The 26512-nt window shown below is 41.2% G+C and overlaps 1 protein-coding gene across 3 annotated transcripts in view; it reads left to right on the forward strand.

Moving 5' to 3' along the window:
• The window catches only part of LOC106093527 (tetratricopeptide repeat protein 21B), a 113619-nt gene that overhangs the window by 20926 nt on the left and 66181 nt on the right, over positions 1–26512 (forward strand). For 2 of the 3 annotated variants that reach the window (XM_059363475.1, XM_059363476.1), the window contains 2 exons: positions 11759–14047; positions 14120–14261. In XM_059363475.1, the coding sequence (XP_059219458.1) occupies positions 11945–14047; positions 14120–14261 (2245 nt within the window). In that variant the 5' untranslated portion in view covers positions 11759–11944. Of the gene's footprint in view, positions 1–11758; positions 14048–14119; positions 14262–26512 lie in introns of those variants that run through there. The other variant, XR_009397265.1, reaches the window with a different exon arrangement.

The following is a 26512-nucleotide window of genomic DNA, read 5'->3' on the forward strand; positions in this document are numbered from 1 at the left end:
GTTTTTATTGACCTTTCAAATATGTAAGTTTCTCTGGCGCACCCTATATATATAGTATGATTTAATGAATATACCTTCTTCTATATACGGTGGTGGGTATAGAAATACAATTTTGCTAAAAATCTACCAAAATCGAAATGGGCCGTCCATCCGTTTGCAGAAAAACGTTGGTCACACAGCAATCAGTATTGATATTACCGCGGTCGTGTAAGGACATAAAATCGGAAAGTAACAATTTTCCATAAATTATTTATTAGATTACGAAAATATATCAAATACAAATTAAATTGCAAATAAAATCAAATTTTGGCCAAATTTGTTTCAACCAAGGCGTATTGGTTTCAACCAAGACGTTTTGGTTTCAACATATCAGAACAAGATGTTTATTTAATTTTAAGTGGCAATTATTAAGAAACGTACTCCAACACAAGTCAAAAAATGCCCACGATAGTAAAGGAAATCAAATGGTTAGGAATCAGGAACAGGCAGCTCATTAGACAGCTCTATTTCACGAGGATAGAAAAGGAAAGGTAAAGCCCGTCTCGTTTCCATTAAAACCAGGGACTACACATCACGTGTGTCATATACAAGAATCTCGGGTAGACAAGAGGTTTCCTCCTCTCCAAACGAATTTAGTTTATATGATCTTCAAAGGCAGAGTAATTAACACTCCAAAGGCCTTAAATAGGAAGATTATATCTAGACAGCATAAGGAGTCCTGTTTTGAAGATCTTGGTTATGCAGAGCAGAGGACGTAAGTTGGTGTCTACGAGGATGGCGTTATCTTTGTGGGTGGATGACTTCCTTATACTATTACATACATGTTTTATATATGATGCTGTCTAGATTAGCGATGGCTTATTGGCTTGGTATGAAACCCAGACATATTGAAGTAATACCAGAAGGACGAAACTTGGTGTGTTCAGTGGACCTGTACTGAATGGAGTGGAACTGCCGCTATCACTACAGGCATTTGCAATGTACTGGCCACATGAAGGGACGGACTTATCCGAGTTTATGGTGATGATAAGCTATAGACTACCTATCTGCCAGATATGGCAGATAGATAGGTTAATGGCTCCCGTTATGGTTAAAGGCATTGGATCCTTTCCTGTCTGGCACTGCACTGCTGTTAATTTTCCCTGTTTTCTGCGTTTTTTTTTTTTTACTTTTCTAGGGCGTTCACAATGGTCCTAAGGTTAAGGTTCGCGAGTGAAGAGGATAGCGATTGGGGGTGCTAAACGCTTGTCATTCAACCTTGAAATAAACTAAGATTAACAATCAGCACTGCAGAAATCACAAAAACAATTTTATAAAATCTTTATTTTGAAGTTTACATTTATGTTATGTTTTTGTAAGACGAATTCAAATTTTTTTAACATTTGCATTTCTATCAGCTATGGTGATGAGGCCTCCTCGCGAAATTTGAAAATAACAGTTATTTTTTGATCAGACTTCGTAAATTTCAGATTTTCGGTCATTTATTTTTTAATTTTCTTCAAATATCAAAAAACAATTTTTGGTTAATATTTAATTAAATCATATAAATTTAATTGTCCAAATCTCGACAATCTCATGTTAAAGATAGAACCAGTTTTAAAGCAAATTAATAAAAATTGCTTGGAATATTTAATAAAAATAAAAAATCCTCTTTAAAATACTTATAGCCTGTTTGTGGATGTCGAACAATAGTCCAGACGAACAAACCAACAACAAAATATTGCACTATCTGCCGAAATCAGTGATTAATGCAACTCTGATTTTGTATATGTAACTAGTTCGCGCCATTTTTGGTTGTTTGTGTGAGTATGGTTCTTAACTATAATACACACACAACAAAAACTTATTGACAGATAGTGCACTTCGCGAGAAAAAATTTTACTCAGCTGTTTACGGTACACTACATGGTTGCTGTTGTTGTTGTTGTAGCAGTTTATTGTGTTCTATCTTTCGTCTGCTTGATTCTGTTGAGTGTCAAGGCCCAGGATCTCCGCGACTAAGATGGGGTGCGTCCACAGGGATCTGGGTCTGAGTCGAGTGGGGGTCTGGCCGGGCAGTTAAACAGGTGGCGTGTATCGTGCGGTCCCTGGTTACAATCGGGACATACATCTTGCACGTCGGCATCAATCCTAGCACAGTGGGAATTGAAGCGGCTGCATCTGCCGGAACGTAATTGAGCCAGAACCACTCTGGTTTGCTGGGGGAGGTCGATTTCTTCGGGTGCAATGGGTGTCGGTCGTTCTCCAAGGACTACATTCACCCGGTAGCCAATTACCGCGTCTGCTACCGTGTCTGCATGAATGTTGTTCAGACCCGCTTGATATGCCGCTTGATCTAGAGGTTCTCTCTTGTAGCGCTGAACCTCACGCTCTAGATCGTGTAGATCTACCTTAAGGCTTCTGGGTGGTGGGTATCTATCCACAAGATGATGATTTGGATGGTTTTTGCGATAACAGCCCAAAAGGTATTGCTTAGACAGCATGTAGTTATTTCATTTTTCATTTTCATTTCATTTATTTAACACCAAGCACAACAAGATTATATCTTATATTTTACTGTGCTGGTTCACAACAGTGCAGTTTCATCAAATAATTCCATTATAAACTATAACTTATAAAAAAATAAATAAATAAATTAATTATAACTTATACTACTAGACTACATACAATTTCTACTTATAATAATCATGTAGCTCCTTTTTGAATTCAATAGCATTGCTTATGAGTTGTATATATGATGGGAGGGTGTTCCAGAGACGAATACTGTTTACAATAAATTGCCTTTCAGTGATTTGAGATTCAAATCTAGGTTGAATCAGTTTGCGCCCTCGATTTGATCTAGCAAATTGTAGGTGTTTGTAAAGATATTCAGGTTCTTTGTTATAAATAACCTTATGTAGTAATTGCAAGCATTTAACATTTAGTAAATTTTCAACTGAAAGATCAAAAATCTGATAAGCAAATTGTGATATGTGGTCATACCGTGGTCTGTTGTATACATATCGTGCAATATCATTGTAGGCAACTTTGATTTTCCTATTGTCATCAGCACTGCAACTTGCAAATAATTCACAATTATATAGAAGAGTTGGGATTAAGTAAGATTTAGCAAGAAGCATACGAATTTCGAAAGGAGTTGACAGACGAGCTGCCCACATATTCCGCAGCATACCACGAACTTTTCCCACAGCTGCATTTATATGGTTCGTCCAAGTTAAGGTAGAGTTGAATGTTAAACCCAAGTTTGTTGCTGCTTGAACACGGTTTACAATCGTGTTCTCAATCTTTACTTCAACTTGGTCAGGGATTGTTACACTTCTTTTGTGTATGATGATCAGCTTAGATTTGGTAGGATTTAAACGTAAGGCATTATTAACAGCCCAACAATATATTAAATTCAAATCATTATTTACATTAGAAATACATGTTTGAAAGTCATTCAGTTTCGTGCAGGTATACAGTTGAACGTCATCAGCATACATTTGTATCTTACATGTTAAAGGTACATCGGGCAGATCATTAATGTACATGGTGAATAACAATGGGCCCAAGATTGAGCCTTGGGGCACAGCATTTGGAACATGAAGCGTATTTGACCAGATATCATTACAATATACAGACTGAGATCTTTGAGACAGGTACGATGATATCAGTTGACAGGCAGTTCGGGAAAAATTAAATAGTTTTGAGAGCTTGACTACAAGAATTTGATGGTTTACAGTATCAAATGCTTTACTGTGATCCAATAGAAGGAGAAAAGATACCATCTTGTTGTCCATATTTTGTCTAATATTTTCAACAACGTCTATTAAGACAGATGTGCAACTTCTCTTTCTTCTAAAACCAGATTGCCATTCTGATAATAGATTTTGAGTGCACAGGAATTGTTCGATTTGATTCGCCATTATGCATTCTAGCGCTTTGGATAAGAACGGTAAGATTGCAATGGGGCGGTATTCATTATTCGATTTTCTAGTCGGTATGATTTTAGCGAGCTTCCATTCATGCGGAAAGGTGGACTTGGTCAGAACAGTATTGAAAATATATGTTACATATGGCAGCAATTTTGGCATGATAATTTTGATAAATCTTGGATTTATTCCGTCAGTTCCAGTTGCATCAGATTTTATTGAGAGTATGCTGTTCAAATCGTCAGTTTGGTCTACACAGCAAAAGGAAAATGGATTTTCCACTTGTACAGTGTTCATATTTTCATATATATTTTCATGGGGACATATAGAGCAAACAGATACAAAATGCTCATTCAGTTCATTGATGTTTAGATTGGGCGGAAAGTTGGTGTTGGTTTTCGCTCCTATGCCAATTTTACGAATTTCCTTCCATTTAGATCTGCTATTAACAGCATTCAGAAATCTTTTCCGAAAGAATAGCGTTTTGGCCTCGTTTATGCTTTTCCCAACATTTCGCCTGGCACACTTAAAGCGCTCATGCAGTTGTGTTGTTCTGTATCGTTTCCATCGTTTGTATGCAATATTTCTTTCATCGATTAGTGCACGTAACTGTTCATTAAACCATGGCGGTTGCTGATTTTTTATGGTAATGGTTTTTTCAGGAACACATTGACTATATATTAAGCTAATATAATACTGCAAAAATGCTGTTTGATCATCCACAGAATTTAACTGATATATAGAATCCCATTCGACATTATCAGTAAGGCTATTAAGAAGATTATAGTTCAGTTTTTTAAAATCACGTTATGTCTTCGCACTGGTAGGATCTTTATCTCCTGATGGAGGTGGTCCACATGAGAACTGAGGAGACAGCCCGTCGCAGTTCGGAGGGCAGCATTCTGACAGATCTGAATATTGTTCCACTGCGTGTCACAAAGTTGACGTGACCACACTGGCGCTGCATAACTTACCACAGACCGGCGAATTGCTTTGCACGTGGTCAAAAAGGTTTCTTTGTCTGCACCCCAAGTGCTGCCAGCGAGTGACTTGAGGACCTTGTTTCTACTTTTGACTTTATTGCAGATTGCTGTGGCATGTGGGGAGAAAGTGTAGGAGGTGTCAAATGTGTCGCCAAGTATTTTGGGACACTTGATGGTCGGAATCATTTCTCCATCGACCATCACAGTCAGCTCAGTATTTACCTCACGCGTATTTGTAGTGAACAGTGTGGCCGAAGATTTGGTGGCGGATATCTTCAGATTTCTTGCAGCGAAATATGAGGCAAGCTCGTTGAGGTAGACGTTCAACCTATCGCAGATGTCATCAATGGGGGGGCCTGATGCCATGATCATACAATCGTCCGCATATGATACGATCTCTATGCCGTCTGGAGGGGGTGGGATGGAGGATAGGTAGAGGTTAAACAGAGCCGGAGATATCACCCCATCTTGGGGAACTCCCTGTTTCACTCTACGGTGTTTCGACTTCCTATCCCTAAATTCCACAAATGACTGGCGGCGACACAGATAATTCGCGACCCATCGTTTCAGGCCTGGCTGGAGGGACGTGTTGGCGATGTCCTCAAATAATTTGGCATGGCTGACTGTGTCGAATGCCTTCGATAGGTCCAGTGCCACGAGGACCGTCCTATCACATGGCCTGGGTTGATTGAAGCCACGGCAAATGTGTGTGGTGATGGCATGCAAATGCAAAGCTGTTATTGTGATGTGCAGTCTCCGAAATCCGTGTTGATGCTCGGCGAATGGAAATTCTCCTACGAGGCTAGGGAGGAGTAATGCCTCAAGCGTCATAGCCACTGGTGAGAGACTCCCCCAAACTCGGGTCTTTACCAGGCTTCAGTAGCGGGATCACTCTGCCCATTTTCCAGACATCGGGAACTATAAGAGTGTTCAATGACAGGTTAAGGACAGTGGTAAGGTACTCAACTCCAGGTAAATCCAGATTCTTCAGCATCAATGTAGAGATTCCGTCGGGGCCCAACGCCTTGGATGATTTGGCGCCACGGATGACATTCGTAACTTCGCCCACGGTAAATTGTGATGGCTGTTCATCGGCTCGGAGACCACGAATACGGCGAATGGCTCTCCTCCTTGCCCTGTCTCTCTTGGAATGCACAATAAATTGACGGTTGAACAACCTGGCGCATCTCTTCGGATCAGTCACGGTTATCTCGCCAAAAGTGACTGAGGTCCTGTCGTCCCGTCTACCATGGTTCGAGAGAGACTTAACAGTGGCCCACAGTTTGCCTGCACCGGTGCCTAAGTTACATTGCTCCAAGTGTTCCAGCCACAAATTCCGCTTATGTTCGTTGACTACCCTGTTTATTTCCAAATTCAGATCGCTGATTCTGGGGTTAGCGGGGTCCATAGGACGAATCCCATCACGCTCGTCTGCGAGTACCACTGCTTGCGCCGGGAAATTGTGTCGCACTTGCGGTATTCGGCCGTCTGGTATAAAGCGAGCGGCTGCTGCGTTGATGATGTCTCGGAATTTCCTCTCGGCCACAAGCACATCAGATGGGGGTGACAGTTCATTGAAGCGGCGATTGGTGTACTCTCTGAAGCCAGTCCAATTGGCCTTCTTGTAATTGATGAACGTCCGGCGCTCAGAGGTTATGAAGTCGGGTGGTCGGGTGGTCGGTCGATGGTGAGGATTATGGGGAGGTGGTCTGACCCCAAAGAGATGACGGCTTGCCAGGATACGTCACTCAGGAGATCAGGGGATGTAATTGAGATGTCTGGCGAGCTGCTGCACCTCCTCGTAATCCTAGTGGGGGCATTCTCATTCACCGTGCAAAACGTGGAGCTATCTATCTGCTCTGCCAAAGCTATGCCACGCTGGTCGTTACCTAGGGGAGAGTGCCATGACGAGTGATGTGCATTAAAATCCCCCAGAACCAGACGACTATGGCCAGATAGCAACCCACTTATGTCGGAGTTGTAGGCCTGGCCATTAATCGGGACACAGCTACCAACCGGCGGTATATACACGTTGTATATCTCTATCTCGGCAGTACCAGACCTGACTGCTACCCCCATACATTCCATGTATGGGTCACTAGCGTCAAGCGCAAGCGAGATAGGTCTATACTGCACGGAATGGTGTATAACGAAGGCCTATCCCCCACCTCCATTCCTTGAGCGATCCTTACGTAGCACATTGTAGCCGTGACAACTGTGCAAGCTGCAGGTGTTAGTCAGCTTTGTCCCCTGGATCGCTGCGACCGATATGCTCTTCCGACTCATGAAATCTACAATCTCATCAATCTTGCCACGCAGTCCGTTGCAGTTTAACTGCAAGAACGATACACTTCCCGGCACTGGCCTGGCAATAGTAGGGCTAGGGTGCTGTCGTTGCATAAATTGCCGTACGGGAGAGGTCGGGGGGGTCACATAGTCCGACGACGAGGACGCCGAAGGCCACGACGGCGGCGCTTGTGACCCACTGCTGGCTATGTTCGCACAGCACCTAGCGACATAGCCAGTATGACTATACTCCCGTAGCGAAGTTAGGCCAGAGCAAGAACGGAAATGTACCCACTCCAAGCACCGGTTACACCTCACCGATACTGACCGATGATGAAGGCGGTTCTGGCAAACGGAACAGAACCAGGGACCGGGGTTCTTTTCAATCCCGGCACGGACCAGAAGCGTACGGAGAAGGCACTCCGGGATGTGCCTCTCCCATGACGAAAAAAGACGAACACGTACACTGAGGCGGCAGCCCTTGCCGATGATGCCGGGTCAATCCGGTGCGTACAACCGGCTGCCATGGGATTGTGAAAGCTGCAGGTGTTGGTCAGCTTTGTCTCCTGGATCGCTGCGACCGATATGCTTTTCCGACTCATAAAGTCGACGATCTCATCGATCTTGCCACGCAGTCCGTTGCAGTTTAACTGCAAGAACGATACACTTCCCGGCACTGGCCTGGCAATAGTAGGGCTAGTGTGCTGTCGTTGCATAAATTGCCGTACGGGAGAGGTCGGGGGGATCACATAGTCCGACGACGAGGACGCCGAAGGCGACGACGGCGACGCTTGTGACCCACTGCTGGATATGTTTGCACAGCACCTTGCGACATAGGCAGTATGACTATACTCCCGTAGTGAAGTTAGGCCAGAGCAAGAACGGAAATGTACCCACTCCATGCACCGGTTACACCTCACCGACACCGACCGATGATGAAGGCGGTTCTGGCAAACCGAACAGAACCAGGGTCCGGGGTTCTTTTCAATCCCGGCACGGACCAGAAGCGTGCGGAGAAGGCACTCCGGGATGTGCCTCTCCCATGACGAAAAAAGACGAACACGTACACTGAGGCGGCAGCGCTTGCCGATGAAGATTCCATCGGGTCAATCCGGTGCGTACAACCGGCTGCCATGGGATTGTACATGGTAATTATGTCATATAATGTAATTATGGCCTGCACATACGCAAGTCAATGTATATTACGATCTTGGGATTGCCAGAGGGGTGTTTTTTCGATTTCTTCTTCGTGTCCACAGGTTGCGGATAGTGAAGTGTTTCGTACCGAGTAGCTGCAACTACATTTGCGGACAGTCAGTGGTATAAGTTGGAGAGTCTCAGTGATAAGCACCGGATCTTGCATAAATACTGAGTGCCTATGATGATAACCAACCAATCTTGTTGCCGCGGCGATCGGTCCTTTGAACCGACACGAGCTCTCTCATCTATGGAGCTTGACGAGGATCGCCACCTACTCATATAGAAATGTGGATACAAAATCAACAAACTCTAGGAACAAAGGAATAATTTTCCCTTTGGAGCTCCTAGAAGCTCAAATTGGTGTCCAAATTTGCTAAAGTACTCTTAAGAGAAATGTCCGTAAATTGTTGTAGACAACCTTTCTTGGCTCCTAGTTTTTATCATAGAATCCGTAGTGGGCATCTAAAAGAGCGTTTACATTGGCCACTAAATACGGATTTATGGCAACTCCTGTGCTTTTTTTTGCAGGTTTTACCATACAAAAATAAATTCCGATAAAAATATCAAAATATGCAACTGTTTTTAAGACTTGTGTATGGATGTGACGCATGTACGCTTGCGTATGACAAATTTGTATAAATTTATAATTTCACTTGTGTGCTTTGCGTTTTTGGTTTGGTTTTGACATTTGCTTCGCATTGTTGACAATTGTTACGATATACCATGGTTGAATTAAGAAGCCTTGTGGGATGGTGGCACAAATTCCCACTAAGCTGTCAAATTTCTGGCCACTTCCTAATTGACATTCTTGTTTTTATTTCCATTATCATGTGTAGCAGCCAAAAAATCAAGATATATTCATTTACAGGTAGTGGCAGTTGCCTAACAACAAAATATTGAGTGCAATGTCTGTCAAAATCAGTGATAAGTGCACCTCTGATTTTGAGTATGTTACTAGTTCGAGCTATTTTTCTTTGTTTGTGTGTGCAATAGTTCTTTACTATAATACACACACAACCAAAACTCGTTGGCAGATAGTGCACTTCGCGAGAAAAAATTTTACTCAGCTGTCTACGGTACACTACCTTATGTCATGCACAAAATCAAAAGATTAATGATTATAAATTGTGAGTGACAACAATTAAAATGTGAAAATAGGAACAAAATGTGAAAAAAGTTTAAAATCCAAACAAAGCATTGGGAATTGGATCCAACTCCGAAAATGGAATATTGCATCAGCTGGGCAAGTGGCCTAATCTTCTTTAGTGAACCCTGTAGATATACATGAACTCATTTTTGTATGGAAATGTTTATGTTTTGTTCGGCTTGTCGTTCGATAAATTCTTCGTTAAAAATGAGATACGTTCGACGTCATCAGTCAGTCGGAGTTCCATCCGAATTTTTTAAGACGTTATTTAAGAATTCGTACAGAATTCAAGACGACACGTCATCCGGATTCAAAAAGAGTTTAATTCAGAATTCCCATTAGAAACTCCATGATTTATGTCCAGAATCCTGTCAGAATTCGCTGCGAAGTGTCGAGAAAAGCAACGGATTTCCCTCCGAGCGTTCGGTCAAAGGAAACGACAAGCAATCCATATATTTTTTGCAACAGTTCAGACATCGTTCAGTATTCTTCAGAACTATACGACCTAAAATTCCTGGCGTTCCAAAAAAAAAAAAAACGGAAAAAATAAACACAAAGAAAAAAGCTCTTAGTGGTTAGAAACCCGTACAGCACACAGTTTAGAATTGTCTCAGAACTGTCAGAATAAAAATTTCTTCAGACGGGCAGTTCAGAAATCGTTTAGAACTCCTTCCGAACTATCGGAATAATATATCGGAACGAATTCGGTTAGATCTTATCGGAGGAGTTCAGATTTTGTTCAGATGTGTCTGAAATTCGACATTTGGTTCACTGAGTAATTTTTCACACATTTTTTTGAACCGCTAGGAATTTTTGTTCCGACAGTTCTAAAGGAATTCTGAACGGTGTCTAAACTGCGTTTGTGATATTCAATATTTCTTTTGTGCTTGGGTTTGTTTTTCGGACGATCTCGTATATATTTCTTGTTCCGTTAGTGGTTTTGGTGAAAAGTGGACAATGTGGTGTTTTTATTTTTCATGTTTTGATATAACTGTCTTACTGCCTGGGTCTAACTGCCCGGGCAGACCCACTCGGCTCAGACCCAGATCCCTGTGGACGCACCCCATCTTAGTCGCAGAGTTCCTGGGTCTTGACACTCAACAGAATCAAGCAGACGAAAGATAGAACACAATAAACTGCTACAACAACAACAACATGTTTTGATATAAATATAGAATCGATCTCCCGATTTGACTTCTTGGGATTCTAGAGAGGTGGAATTCTTATTCGAAATTCTTTTTGAAATTTTGCACGTAGGGTTTTGTTTCAAAAACTGTGTTAAGTATGGTCTAAATCGGTTAATAATCTTATATAGCTGCCATATAAAACCAATCTCCCAATTTGACCTCCTGAGCCTCTGGAGGGCGCAATTATTACTTTATGAAAATTTTGGCGGTGGAATTTTTACTTGACTTCTAACAGCCACGACAAGTACGGTCCATGTCGCTATGTCATATCGAGCATCAAAGGCAGTCAGTATTTGTGCAAGAGTCAGTGCCGCCCGACATCTCACTGAGACTCTCTGCTTGATACCACTGATTGTCGGCGACTGCCATTGCAGCTACTCCGTATGAAGCATTCCACTATCCGCAACTAAGTGCAAAGCTTCTCTTGACAGCAATGAACACCACACAGATTGGACTTCAATTTTCAAGCCTGTGTGGTGCTTACAGCTATCCCGTGCCGGGACTGCTTTTGTAATATGACTTTGTTTGAGCTCAAATAAATGAATCTTATGTGAAAAGCAACAACAATTTGCTGTGTTTGATAATTTACTTATTTTCAAAAGTTTTAGCAAGAATTTTCAAATCTTCAGCCTTTCTCGCAACTACGTACCAAGAGTGATCATCGAGCACAATCCGTTTCGTCAGGGCGAATATCAGCCAGTAACATTACTACTTTTTGTTTAAGGTCTGTTCGCGTACTTTACCAGTAACAATTTGCAGGAGAGTAAGTACGGCTATTTATCTGAATTAAAGAGCTGATTTTCATAAAACATCTTTCCAATGCTGCAAATTTCTGCTGGCAAAAAACCCCCCGGTAGAAATTTGCAAGCTCTCAATTAGCTTCTTCTTCTACTGGCAAATAATGTACGCTAACGACTTCTAGTAACAATTTGTGCAAATTTGCATCAATTTTTGAGTAAACGACCACATTTATATATATTGTAGATTAAACAATTGCAGATTTCTTTTTATGCTTACTTATTAACATCACGCATTTTCTTTTCAGGAAGCGTTGGACTATTCAATTAAAACTGGTCTTCAGATAGAAATACATTGCGAGTTTATTCTTGATTTCGTATCAAAGAATCCTTCTCTGTACCCTAAATTTAAAAAATAATAAACGCATTCGATTTGGTTGAAATTAAGACATATTAAGGAGTGCTTTTTTGTCCTATTTTGTAGAGTGAGTATAATGGATATCCAAGATTTTGAGAATCTCTTACTATACTATGGACGATCGGAATTTTTTCACACTATGCAAAAGTTTGCTTTAGATGGGTTAGCTAAATACCCAACCCATATCGCATTCCGCTTGTACAACGGTATTGCATTAGTCTTAGGCAATAGAATGCAGGAAGGAATTCGTGAATTGAACCCTTTGAAAAACGATGCAGAACTTGGTGTTGGCACCGTGAAGGCTCTAATATATGCCCATAATCGGTGTAGTGTGGTTGATAGAGAAGCAATACAAATTTTGGAACAGCGTATGAGAGAGGACAGGGCCAATGTGAATGCAAATGGCTTCTACTACGGCGCGGTGTTTCTCTTTTTGACAAAAAATTTTACCAAAGCACGAGAGTACATCGATAAGTGCCTCAGGATAAACAGCGACCACGAGTCAGCGATTGTACTTAAAGCATGGATAGATATGCTACAATATAATGCTAATGTAAGTGGAAATGTAATGCATACACTTGAGCAAATATTAACAAACTCAAAAAGCATAGATGCTACCTTAGCGTTGGTTCGATTTTTTCAATTGCGAGGCCAGTTCGAAAATGCAAATAGCACACTTATTAAACTTTCGATAAAATATCCTCAACTTAACATACCACTTGTCGTTAAAATGGAAACACAGTTAGCAGCACTGGATTGGGAACGAGCTTACGAAACTGCTTTGCGTATTATAAACTTGGATCCCACTAATATTGCGGCACTTCGAATTAAAGCTTATATGTTGGTGGTGCGTGAGGGTAACGTCAAGGGAGGTATTTCAACTCTTCAGCAATTACTCGTAGCCACAGATCGTGTGGAATCAGGAAATTCGAAACTGTTACTGGAAATTTGCAAACTGTTTGCTCGCATTAGCTCACGTAATGCGGAGATGCTGGCATTAACGTTACGCTTCATCGACAAGCTCATTCAAGCTAATCCCACATCGGTTGAGTGTATAGTGGAATTAGGAAATCAACGCATGCTGCTTGGAAATATCAATGAGGCATCTATATGCTATCGTTCAGCAACAAAAATTGAACATAACAACTATGACGCACTATGTGGCTTAACCTTATGTCAATTATTAAAAAATGGAAATTCGGATGAAATATCTCAACAAGTGGAGTTTTTAGATAACTTACAGCCTGGCGATTTGGATCCATTACTGCTTCTTATAAAAGCAAAAGCCACAAATGTGAGTGAGGAAGCAATAGCACTTCTTAACAAAGCCATAGATCGACATATGGGTGAACTGGAGGGCACATTATATGGATATGAGTATTTTTTAAAATTAGATCCCGACTTTCTTTTACAAGTTGCAAAAGAACTCCTTCGTCACTCACCATTGCAAATGAATGTCAAGCAGGGTATAAATTTAATGCAGGATGCAGTCCATATAAGCTTGAAACATTGCATTTCGATTTTGGATGTTATTCTAAAATTTTGTCCTGCTCATATACACGCTAACTATATAAGGGCTGAGGTTCACTTCCTGTGTGCTGAGACTAATTTCGCACACTCTCTATTGCAACGCATAATTAATGAAATTGATTCCACATACACCGACGCTTATCTTCTTCTCGCCCAAATTCAAATACAAAACCAACAATATACAAAAGCATTACAATATTTGGAAATGGCCCTGTCAGTTAATTTCGCCGTTCGCGATGATCCGAAGTATTTTCTTCTCTTGGGTATTGGGCAACGACAACAACAGCAATATTCAGAAGCACAAAAGAGTTTTATATCAGCTATGCATATTTTGGGAAAAGACATAACAACAGATTCTAGGATTCCTGTTAAAAAGCGAGATCAAAATTTCCTTATTGATAATTTCACTGTTGCTGATAAAGTCACACTGTACTTGGAACTTATAAGTACCTACAAAGACATGGGTGATACCCAAGGTGTCTATGAGAGTGAACGCTTATTACAGTCTGCAATGGAGGAATTTAACAACACGACAGAAGAAGGTCGATTAATTATAGCACATGCTGAATTTATGCTGCAGAATTCAAATGTCAAAAAAGCAATAGAATTACTTTCTGCAATACAGCCGGGACAATCTTATTATATACAGGTAGCTTTTCTCTGTTATAATATAGATTGGTTTAAATTAAAATCCCTATAAATAATTATTTTCTTTCGAAAGGCGAAAACTCATTTAGCAAATATCTTTTTGCACAACCGAAAAGATCGCGTGGCATTTGCATCATGCTTTAATCAATTGGTTGAGTCGTGTCCCGAACCTCAAAGTTATCTGTTGCTCGGAGAAGCGTATTTTTCTATTCAAGGTATGTAAAAATAAACACTGCATTTTTTACCCTGATCTATGAAGTTTTCAATAGGTTGGGTGCGCGGATATTAATCCGCCCCATGCCACTACGGAGAACACCTAAGCCAGCAATCGGCTTGTTGTGCGCTCTAATACAAAAATTTTCAATAATAGTTCTATTTTTTGACTAAATTTTAATATAGCTGCTTGGCTTGCTAGAAAAACACAATCGGTTTATATAACTTCTAAAGATGTGATTTTATTGTACCTCATTTGTTATTGTTGTTGCCACATTTGCATCTGGAGGTGGCGATCCTCGTCAAGCTCCAATAATTGAGCAAGTTCGCTCCTGTCCATAAGACCAATCGCCGCGTGAAAACGATAGCAATTGATTATTTAAAAGTGCCAATAACTCGCCTCGTCATATCGAGCATCATAGGCACTCCGTATTTAAACAAGAGCCGGTGCCGCCCGACCTCTAACTAAGACTCTCCACTCGATACCGTTGATAATCCTGGACAATAATTACTGTTATTCTGGATGGAGCATTCCACTATCCGCAACCTGTGGACACGCTCTCAGCTAAGCTTCTCGTGATAACGATGAACACCACACAGGTCGGAGCTCATAGATTCAGCACGCGTGGTGCTTATGGTTGCAAGTGCTATCATTTGTTATTTGTAGATAGCACTTGCAACTTCCTGCAAAAGAATTTGTCCCTTGTACAAGTTGGAAGGTATTCAACATAATTTAACCGAGAGTGGTCTTTTATTTTGTGATTTTCGCAGTCGTTTGTGTGTAGATTTTTAGTCCAAACACTGATTTGGAATGTTGATTAAAATAATTTTGCAGCAACATGTACCAATAAGGCATTTGCATGTGTCGAAAAATGAAAAATTATTATTTTATATCTCTGTTTGGTAATAGAGAGCTAGGCAAATTTATACAAGGTGAGGTAACTTGGGGATTTTGGAGGCCAAGCAACTGTTCTGATTGGTTTGGACTTGGCAAAATCCAGGTTTATCGCGGCCTCACCTGGATAGCTACTTTTAACATCCGTTAGTGGTAGTGCGCTAAAATGTGCCACGAGTTCAGTTGTAGAACAAAAAAAGATGGGTTGGGGCGTTAGTAGCCCATCAACCGGAAAACTTAGAGAAATTACTATGAAAAAACGAAGAAGTTTAAAAACAGATCCCCCTAAGTTGACGATCCCCGCAAACGTTTAAAGACCATAATTTGCGTATCTGCACCTGGAATGTCCGCACTCTTTATAGAAAGGGTGTAGTATACGCACTGGCGGATGTATTGGAGAAATACAGGAGTATACAATACTGTCATACAGGAAGTGCGATCGCTCGGAAAGGATTCCACAACAACACCGAGAGGTGACACCCTATATTATAGCTCCCATGAAACGAGGCATGAATTTGGCTTTGGATTTGTGGTTAGTCGGAGACTGAAACACCTTTAGCTGTATTCACAAAAAGTTATGGGGGCTTTATAAACTGCAAATAGGCATTTGCACCAAAAACAGTATTCACAAACCTTTAATAGCCTATTAAGCGTTTAAAAAAGCTTTGTTCAGTGAGCATAAGTTATTGTACGCTTTGACCTTCTTTAACCAAATATTAACTTCATTGTAATTTCTCACTCGCAAAATAATAATACTATCTAAGAAAACATTTCTGTTGAAGAAACAGATACAATTTTTACGAGACTTTGGAAAATGATCTCCAAACGATGTGCAGATAAATATATTTTATACTACATTATTAATTAAACAATTTTTTTTAAATAATTAAAAAAAAATTGCCAAAACAATTCCTTTGCCGCTACGGCAGATAATCGAAAGTAATTGGAGCGGACGCGTGTACATATTATGAAACATGGCCACAGAGTCGGTGCAATTAACAAGAGTGTAATCAATAAGAGAGAGAGAGAGAGAGAGTTTCGTAGTGCGTAGGAATGTTGTTGTGGAGGACGGAAAGATTGCAGCGAGTTAATGATAATTTAAGACGTAAATACTTTCTAGAATCTTAAATATCACAGTTAGTCTCCTAAAATTATTACATTAGAATATCTAGCAACGATATCAGAAATTACATTTTCTAAAGCATCTAAGCGGTAAATATACAATTCCCACAATTAATTCATCCATTCCAGAATTGATTCTTAAAAACAAGACTTCACAATGCCTAGGCTCAGAAGATGACAAGAGAACTTTTGCATTAAGATCTCTTGAAACATACATACCGACACCCCCGCCGCGCATTCCACTCCGATCAGCTCTAAAAAATTTATATCCAGAAATGCTAACAGTCTTAGTAGAAACAAGGCTTCAGCCATCTATCAGCTACACCTATAATGCTAAGATAACCACTGCTCAATAAATTATTTATCTCGTCAAATTTTGAAGAGTAACGGGAAGGCTTCAAACATTGTGCATTGAAAAAGCCGATGTTCAAGAGGTTCCGGTTGGAGCAAAATTGTCTTAAAAATGAGTCATCACTGATATTCTCACCGATGCAATTAAAACTGAGACTCCTGGGTCTAGCCCAGTCATATGCCATTTGCAGACCCTTTCGGCCCTTCTGCATATTTAGTTCGGATCTTTACCCCTATGGAGTATTATAACATCATCTGCATAGCAGATCCCTCCTCAGTCAGCGTCCGTAATAGGTTATTTATAGTGGTCACCCAAAGGAGTGGCGATAAAATGCCCCCCTGTGGCGTGCCCTGTGCCACTTTCTCCCTTATATTTATGTCATGGGACCCGCAATTTATCCACCTGTTCCTTAGCATATCGTTAATCCAGTCTCTAAGGACCCGGTCCACCCGGTATCAATGTGTCGGTCCACACATTATTAAACGCCACTTCGATGTCATGCAAACCGCCAATGTGTAGGTTTGGCATCGAATAATTCTTCTATTTTATGCACAACCTTTTGCAGAGCAGTTTCCACCGACCTTCCCTTGACATAGACATGTTGTTTGCGTGCGGTGGTTTTGAGTAGAAAGGTTTTGGTGTCACATAACTTGCGTTGCCGGGCTTGGGTATAAACATCAGCCTTGCCTACTGTCTGCCTTTCGGAGTATATGCAAATCCTAGGCACGCTGTGAAAATATTGGCCAGATGAGGAGCCAGATAGTCGGCCTTCTTTTGTAGTAATGCCGGAAATATTTCATCAGGTCCGGGTGGCTTAAATGGTTTAATGCTCCTCAAGGCTGCCTTGACTATAAATTCCGTTATGATAAACCTTGGATCAACCTCATTATGTCTCCGTGAGTTCCGTCGTATCCTGTGGAAAATGCGTTTTCGTCCTTTCTCGAAGAGAACAACTATCTTCGAGACACCACTAGTGCAGTCGTAATCCAGTTGATGACATTGTCGTCAATGTATTCTATGTTTGGACAATCTAAATGATCCTGCCAAAATCTTCTTCTGAGTAGTCTTCCGAAATTTGTCCGGTTGGTTTTTAACTTATTACTTATTACTAAACCTAGTGTAGCGATGGTCTGACAAGGAATGCTCCATGGAGACCCTTCAATCCTGAACATTCTCGTTTATATCTTTCGAACATATTTTCACATCCAAAATCCCTGTGTAAGGTAACGGTGACACCAATATTAAGTGTTATTAGGTCGTTAGTATTCAAGAATTCTGCCAGGGCATGGCCTCGCTTATTAATGTTGGCACTACCCCACGAAATGTGGTGAGAGTTCGAATCGCACCCTTTTAGTACCTCGTTTTCTGTCTGTTTTTCTTTCCTCACCAACCGTTGCAACTCCGACTTGGGTGGCTCCCTGTCTCATCACTGTTGCATCCGACGTTGACAACTCTGGGGAAAATACATAATTTAAATTTCTATGACGAATGACGCAGGTTCTCGGCCGAGTATCAGTGTTAGTACCTCATACCTGTTAACATATAATATTCGGTAGTTGATATGGTTCAGTCAAGAAACTTTGTTCCGGGTCGTCCATGGCTCCTGAATTAAGGCAATATGAATCTTGCCTTGCTGATTTTCACCATCAGAGCGTGAGTAGCTGCCTCGCTCCGGTGGAGATTTATCTGTATGACCTCAATTATTGGTCCTCCATTACATGAACTTCTTGGGAGTAGGTTATGGTCTCATCGTCGGCTCCCTGTGCGTTAGGCGGCAGTGAGTTATCTGTCACTGCACTGCCTGTCTGTTAGGCGTTATTGAGTGTACCGCCACAGCATTGCCTGATGGCTCAATATGAGGATATTTGCCTATCCTCGTTTTCCCAATCCTGAAAAAGACGGCCATTGCCCCATTGATCAATGCCCACCATTGATCAATGCCCACCTCCTTCAACTCCCTGTGGAAAACCTTTCATTTCTCCACGACAAAATCTTGATTTTGCTTGTTTAACACTTCCATCATGCGTTCCGTCGCGATTTTGCCGCCCACATCCTTGATGAAGACCGTCGCCTTGGTGAGCTGTGGGATTTCGATCTTTCTCATAAGGTCGAGCTTTGCGCCCCAGGGAGTGTGGATACTTTCAACGAGCTTTTTGACAGTATCAATACATTCCGCTGTCGCATAGCGCAGCGTTAAGATGTCCCCTCTATTCTCATAACTCATAATTCGTTTGGGCGGACCCTCTTCAGAGTTCAATACATGTTCGATAACCCGATCTTTTACCAAATGCCTCACTTGGGACCGACGATCTGGTCGAATTCTACCGGATGCACAGCCGAAATCGATGACTCAAGTCATCTCATCTCTGTTGTGCTTCCTTGCCACTCCGGCGTAAGAGGGCGACTCCTTACCTTTCTCAGCGACCATCTTCCCCTTCCGTGATGACTGTGGCATACTTTTAGAAGTCACAGTCCTTCGTGAAGACTCTGGGGCCGTGCGCGCTTCCTTTATTGCTGTTCCGACTTTGATTCTGTCTGGTGTCTCCATTGCGGGGGTGCTGGCTTGGTCATCCCAGAGTACCTGAAAGCGGGAAGCTCTTTTTCTTCTTCATCATTTTAGCAGTGTTATGTTTTTCGTGAGATCTGAATCTCTTTCCAGCTTCCGTAGAAGTGCTTGAAATGTCAGTTCTTTCCCTTCCAGCATCCTGCACTTTCGCACGATTGCGCTGCCAGTACATACTCCTTCCTCGTGTCCCGCATCGCTTTCCCGGTCTGCTTGTGAGCTTAGCAAAGCCATCGCTCACATCTGCCGTCATCCCGCTGCTCTCATCTCTCGATTCCGCTGCGATGACTGTTTCATTGACACTGTCGCTGTCTGAATCCGACTCGGAAACACCATCTTCACTTAAAGGCTGGGGACGAACTGTGCATCCCTCTGGTTTATGCGTCTCTTCTTTATTGATTAGTTGTGCGCTTGGTGCATTACTTTCGACTACAGGTGCCAAGGCACCCACACCTATAGGAGGGGAGGACAACTGATGCAACACCGCAGCTGTTGGGTCTTTGGAGTTCATTTTGAGCCTACTCCAAAAAGGCTTTAAAATTTTTTCGTAATAGATAGTACTTATTCCGATATACGGATTTTCTTTGTTTTTTTTTGAGGAGCGAGATGAAAACACGCCTGCTCCACTCAACGGCTACTAAAATCATCGCAAGAGATAGCTACACAGAAAAAAAATTACAATTAAAAAATTTGTACATTCAATTAAAAAATTTGCTAAAATAGAACCTATAAAGGAATTTGTATTATTGATTATAAATTTTGCAATTTGGATTTATGATAAGCTCAAAAATCCAATGTAAGTGGTTAACTCAATTAACTATTAATTTGAAATTTGCAATTGCTTTTAAATAACGTGTTTACTGTTTTAATAAACATAAATAAATGATATTTTTTACATTAATAACAAACTTTTATTTCATTGGATTCATAAAAATCGATTTGTGTTTGTAGGTTTGTTTGTTTGTTAGTTTGTATGTTTGTGTGTTCCTTATAGACTCAGAAACGGCTGAACCGATTTTCTTGAAATTTTCACAGATGGTGCATAATGACCCCGTGGTGAAAATAGGGTAATATATTTTTTTATATCTGAAGGGGTTGGGGGGGGGGTTGGGTTGGCGTACCCTCCCCCTTACCCTAATTTTCAGAAACGCCAGATCTCGGACATGAGTGGTGCGATTTAAGCGAAATTTTGTGTGCTCTCATATAGTACCCTAAAAACAAAAATTTGGTATCCAAATTTCGGATGGGGTACCTAGGGGGGCTGCCCCACCCTAATACCTACAAAACATATATTTAGATCAATCACGACAATATGGGACTCAAATGAAAGGTATTTAGGATAAGAAAACGTATCTGATATCCAATTGTCGAACCAAGTGCTAGGGGGACCACTCCAACCCCAAAACACCCCTAAATCGGACATATTTACCGACCATGGCAATATGGGACTCAAATGAAAGGTATTTGAGTGTACAATTAGAATCTGATATCCAAATATGAGACTAAGTGTTTGGGGGGGCCTCCTTTCCCCAAAAACCTCCGCCAAAGGGGACATATTTACGACCATAGCCACATTGGGCTCAAATGAAAGGTCTTTGGGAGTAAAGCACAAATCTGATATCCATATTCGGGAAAAGTGTCTATGTGGCCACCCCACCCCCACAACACCACCCAAATAGTAAGTATTTGCTGACTTTTTCAATATGAGGCTCAAATAAGAGGGTTTTTAGAGTGGAACACGAATCCGATATATATTTTCAAGGCCAACTCACTGAGTGGCCGCCCATCCCCAAAACACCCCCCATGCCGGTCATGTTTGCCGACTATGGAAATATGGAGCTCAAATTAATATCAATGATATCAACATTAGCGACCAACTGTCTAGGGGACGTCCCACCACCATCACAACCCCCAAATAGGACGTATTTGCTCACCAAGACAATTTGGGTCTTTAAGAAAATGGAACTAAATATTTATAGTTTTTAGGGCTAATACCCCAAACCGGACATATTTGCTGACTTTTGCAATAAGGAGTTTAAATGAGATTTGAAAACGAATTTGATATCAAATTTTGAGAGCAATGGCAATATGGGGTTCAAATAAATGATATATAGATATATAAGAATAGAGCACGTTGCTGATATATTTTCCAGGCTTAGTGTTTGGGGGACCACCCCAATCCCCAAAACACCTCTAAATCGGCCATATTACCCACCATGTCAATGTGGAGCTTAAATGAAAGGTATTGGGGGGTAGAGCAAGAATTGATACCCACTTTCGGGACCAATTTTCTGGGGGTCAACCCCAAATACCCCACAAACAGCAATTTTTAAGTGACCATCGCAAAATGGGGCTCAAATAAAGGTATTTGGGAGTAGAATACGAATTTGATATACAAATTTAGGACCATGTATTTAGGGCATCACCCCTTCCCCAAAACACCCTCCAAAGAGTAAAAATTTTTCAACCATGCCAATATGTGGCTTATATGAAAGGTATTTAAGATTAGAAAACGAATTTCATAACCTATTTTGGGCCATGTGTTTGGGGGACGCCTCATCGGGTAAACTCCCTTGAACCAATGGCAATATTGGGTTTAAAAAATGGTATTTAAAAGAAGAGCATAATGCTGATATTTTTTCAAGGTCAAGTATCTGGAGGACCACCTCATCTCCGAAAACACCCCTAAATCAGATATCATGAGAGTAGCGGGCTGAAATAAAGTATTTTAAGAATGGAGTACACCTTACATCCAAACTTAAATTCGTATACCAATAAAGATCATATGGGATTCGGACAAAGGCACTTATATTGTTAAACAATTAGTCAAGCGATATACTATATTCGTAGCATTGTATTTCACTAAAAGCTCTTTAATTGTCGAAAATAAATATTCCAAGGACAACAACACATGAAAAACGTTGCTTAGAAATATTTATATCTTTTCTTAATGGTTTAATGATCACAGGCTTCTAAAAAAAAAGAAATCTTGTCGAAGCCGTTTTGAACCTCTCTTCGTTGTCGGCGACATCGTCTGTAAAGAGTATTATAAACAAAATAATTTATATATGTACATATTTAAAATCAATCGTATTAAATGCCAATCTTAGCATTTTGCGTAAAATATCATGAATCCACATGTGTTATCTCCCATCCTCAGCTCCTAAGTCAATATAATCTATATATGGATAATAAAATACTAAAAAAGGATAATAAAGGGTGATTTTTTTGAGGTGAGGATTTTCATGCATTAGTATTTGACAGATCACGTGGGATTTCAGACATGGTGTCAAAGAGAAAGATGCTCAGTATGCTTTGACATTTCATCATGAATAGACTTACTAACGAGCAACGCTTGCAAATCATTTTCAGTGAATCATTTTCAGTGAATCGACAAATTTTGTTCAGCGATGAGGCTCATTTCTGGTTGAATGGCTACGTAAATAAGCAAAATTGCCGCATTTGGAGTGAAGAGCAACCAGAAGCCGTTCAAGAACTGCCCATGCATCCCGAAAAATGCACTGTTTGGTGTGGTTTGTACGCTGGTGGAATCATTGGACCGTATTTTTTCAAAGATGCTGTTGGACGCAACGTTACGGTGAATGAACACATTTCGAACCGAACACTGATTTTGGTAATAAAATTCAATGATTTGCAAGCGTTGCTCGTTAGTAAGTCTATTCATGATGAAATGTCAAAGCATACTGAGCATCTTTCTCTTTGACACCATGTCTGAAATCCCACGTGATCTGTCAAATACTAATGCATGAAAATCCTAACCTCAAAAAAATCACCCTATATAAATAATATGCATTTATATAATCATGGTATTATTACATTCTACGCCGTCCTCCAATTTGTTGCGTTTGGCATTTATCCATAAATAACAATTTAATTTATGCCTTCTTTACCAATCACTTGTCGTGAAACAAAAAACATCGAATTTCTATATCAAAAATAATTAAAGCAATTAACACCTTGTATGAAAATATTTTTGTAAGTCAATACCATGTTTAATCGGTTAAATTTAGGTCTATATTTTTCCTGTGTATTTTCGGAGAAATTCTTTAAGTCACTCAAGGATAGCTACGATTGTTTTGTTATTCATTAGGCTATTGATGATCTACGTCTATTTCCAGTGGAGCGGCAGATCTAGAGTCTGCGAATAGGCTTAGAATAGTTTCCAAAGACCCAACAGCAACGGTGGTGGTATCAGGCCGTAGCATGGTGTCTGCTACCGAGAGCTCGACTGGTTGAGAGGTTGCGCCAGGCTCCACTAGCTGACAGATGACTGTTTAGCAGGGGTTTTTGACGAAGACACCGGGTTCAAGTCTTAAGGACAAAGCCGAACATATTTCCGGCAAACCAACACGCCCTTTAAGAGGTTGGAATTATATCAGGTTTATAGAGAGGCTTGGTGCAAATGATCCTAAGACTCTCACTAACAAGAAGAGAGACTCCCTAAACTGGGCTCCGCAATTCGCTGCACAGGCTACCCCAAAGACTACACGTCTATATTCGGAAACTGCATCGCAGTCAGCCAAAAGGCTGCGGTCATCTGGAGGGCATCCCATGCCTAAAAGAACTAGGGCGAACAATAGCAAGATGGGTCCAAGAACCTTTGCTAGTGTCGCTAGGGGCAGTTTGGTGATGGCTGTTGTCGACAAGGGAGAAGAACAGGGCTGCATACTTTACTTTACTTTAATTGGCTATGATAGAATATTTCTTCCACTAGCCGAACGTAGAATAGCGTTCCAAGCGCCTCGATCTTCTGCGCTCATTCTAAAATCTCTGACACCAAGTTTCGAGGTGTCTCCCACAACTTGATCTTTCCATCGGGCTTTTGGTCCTCCCGGTTTGCGTGTACCACCGGGTTTGCCTTCAAAAGACTTCTTTGCTGGAGCTTCTTCATCCTTTCTGGCAACATGACCTAGCCAACGCAGCCGTTGTATTTTGATGCGTGTAACTATGCTATCGTCGTCATACAGCTCATACAGCTCGTAATTCATACGTCGCCTATATTCTCCGTTAACGCAAACTGGTCCATATATTTTACGAAGAATCTTTCTCTCAAATACTCCAAGCATTGCCTCATCTGCTTTCACAAGTACCTATGCTTCAGAACCACATAACAGCACGGGTAGTATCAGTGTCTTGTAAAGTGTAGTCTTCGTCTGCCGAGAGATGGCCTTGTTTCTAAACTGCTTACTTAGTCCAAAGTAGCATCTGTTTGCCAGTATTATTATTCGCTTTATCTCAAAACTGGTGTCATTCGTTTCGGTTACGGCGGTGCCGAGGTAGATAAAGTTACTGACTATCTCAAAGTTGTGATTCCCAACTTTCTCCATGTTCTTTATCTGCTCGGTTGTACAAGGCTTTTTGGGAGTGGAGACCATCCATTTCGTCTTATCTCCATTTACTGCCAGACCCATTTTCACTGACTCTCTTTCGATTCTATCACAACGTGATCAATTTTGTTTCTCGTGTTTTGATCGGGTGACAGCCATGTGGCTTTGTGGATATTTTTATGTTGAAATCTGGTGCTACTAACTACCATGTTTTTTTGCCGCGGCGAAATCTATCAGCCTCAACCCATTACTGGACGTTATCTCGTGGAGGCTAAACTTTCCGACTGTTGGACCAAAAATTTCTTCCTTCCCTATTTTCGCATTAAAATCTCCCAGAACGATTTTAATATCATGGGCGGAGCAGCGCTCGTAGAAAATATCCTTGGTCTGCTCGTCTTTGTCTTCCGTCGGGGCATGGGCACATATAAGACTGATGTTGAAGAATTTGGCTTTTATGCGGATTGTGGCTAGCCTTTCATCCACCGGAGTAAAGCTGGAGACTAGGTGTTTCAGTCTTCGACTAACCACAAATCCGCAGCCAAATTCATGCCTCGTGTTATGGCAGCTATAGTATAGAACAGGGCTGCATAAATAGGTATAATTGGAGTGGGATAGTCAAAGGACTGTCATCAGTATACTCCGATGTCTTTGCGGAATTTGTTGGTTCTCCTTCAGTTTGTGACGACGCAGGCTGGTATCGGGGCCGATACAGACTAATTGCTTTCGGGGATCAACGCTCAATTGAAATGTATCGTTTTGCGCTAAAAAAGATTAGTGAGATCTGGCCAGGTGCAGCACCAGATTTAGTCAAGAAGAAAGATATTCCTTCTCGACCAATTGCGCATGCTTGGATACCAAGGATTCCCTCAGATCCTGAATCGATACTTGGTAGACTAAGGAAATGTTATCCCAATCTTTCAACCACCGACTGGAAGACTGAAAGATTGGATGAGGCTGATGGCGTGACATGCGATATTCATACTAAACTCCGGCTGTCTCACAGATTCAACAAGTTAAAGCTGAAGATCTATAGAAGCGGTGGGGTTTGGGAATCAGGAAATGATTCAGCAGTTGTTACTGAACACTTGTCTGAGGAACTATCGACCACATCTCTAAAGTCTTGAGTATTGCAGGAGACTGAAAATCACCCTGCCACAATCGAGACAGGAGAGGAAGGCGTCGAAACGGGACCCGAAAAGCCCTGTGTGGGTGGGTCATCCGGTTGGATTGCGCTAAAGGTGTGCGCCAGGTTGGAGGGACAGTATTAAAAAGGTACTTCTGCAGAAGCAGCTAGTGAAACATCTAAGGAGGTATCGTCCGCACCGCAAGTATCCGGAGTACTCAGGAAAATTGGTTCCACAGCTTTCTCAACTGTCCCCAGATGCGTAAGGAAACTCATCATGACAAGATCGAACGAATCTTGTGAGGATGAACTGATGGACTAAGAAGGCGACGCTAACACAACAGTGGTGGAAGTTCTAAATTCTGACTATAGCCCGGTTTATGCAGATAAATCTCCACCAATGTAAGGCCGCTTCGGCGGCACTAAACGTCTTTCTGATGGCAGGGAATTTCGACGTGGTTCTTATACAAGAGCCATGGGTGTGTGGAGGAATGGTTCTTGGACTAAGAATTCTTGGGTTTAAACCAGAGATCCGGAGCGGGTACCATTTTTCCGCTTCCGCTTGGGCAAAAATGTTTGCGCTCCGCTCAAGCAATTATTTTTTCACTCTGGTCCGCTCCTTTATATTTAAATTGACTATTTCTTTTTCACAACTTTATAAGGCAAGTTATATACAGATTCATTTTGTTATAACGTTTGCAACATCAAGCAATTTTCAGCTCCCATTTTTTGTATGTATTCTTGATTGCCGTATAAAGCCCCCATATAAACCGATTACCTGCAAACTTTTTGTTAAGTATAGTCTCAATCGGTCCATATCCGTAAAAGCTCGCATAAAAACTGATCTCCC

This window comes from Stomoxys calcitrans, chromosome 2 (assembly GCF_963082655.1).
Source record: "Stomoxys calcitrans chromosome 2, idStoCalc2.1, whole genome shotgun sequence".
NCBI lineage: Eukaryota > Metazoa > Arthropoda > Insecta > Diptera > Muscidae > Stomoxys > Stomoxys calcitrans.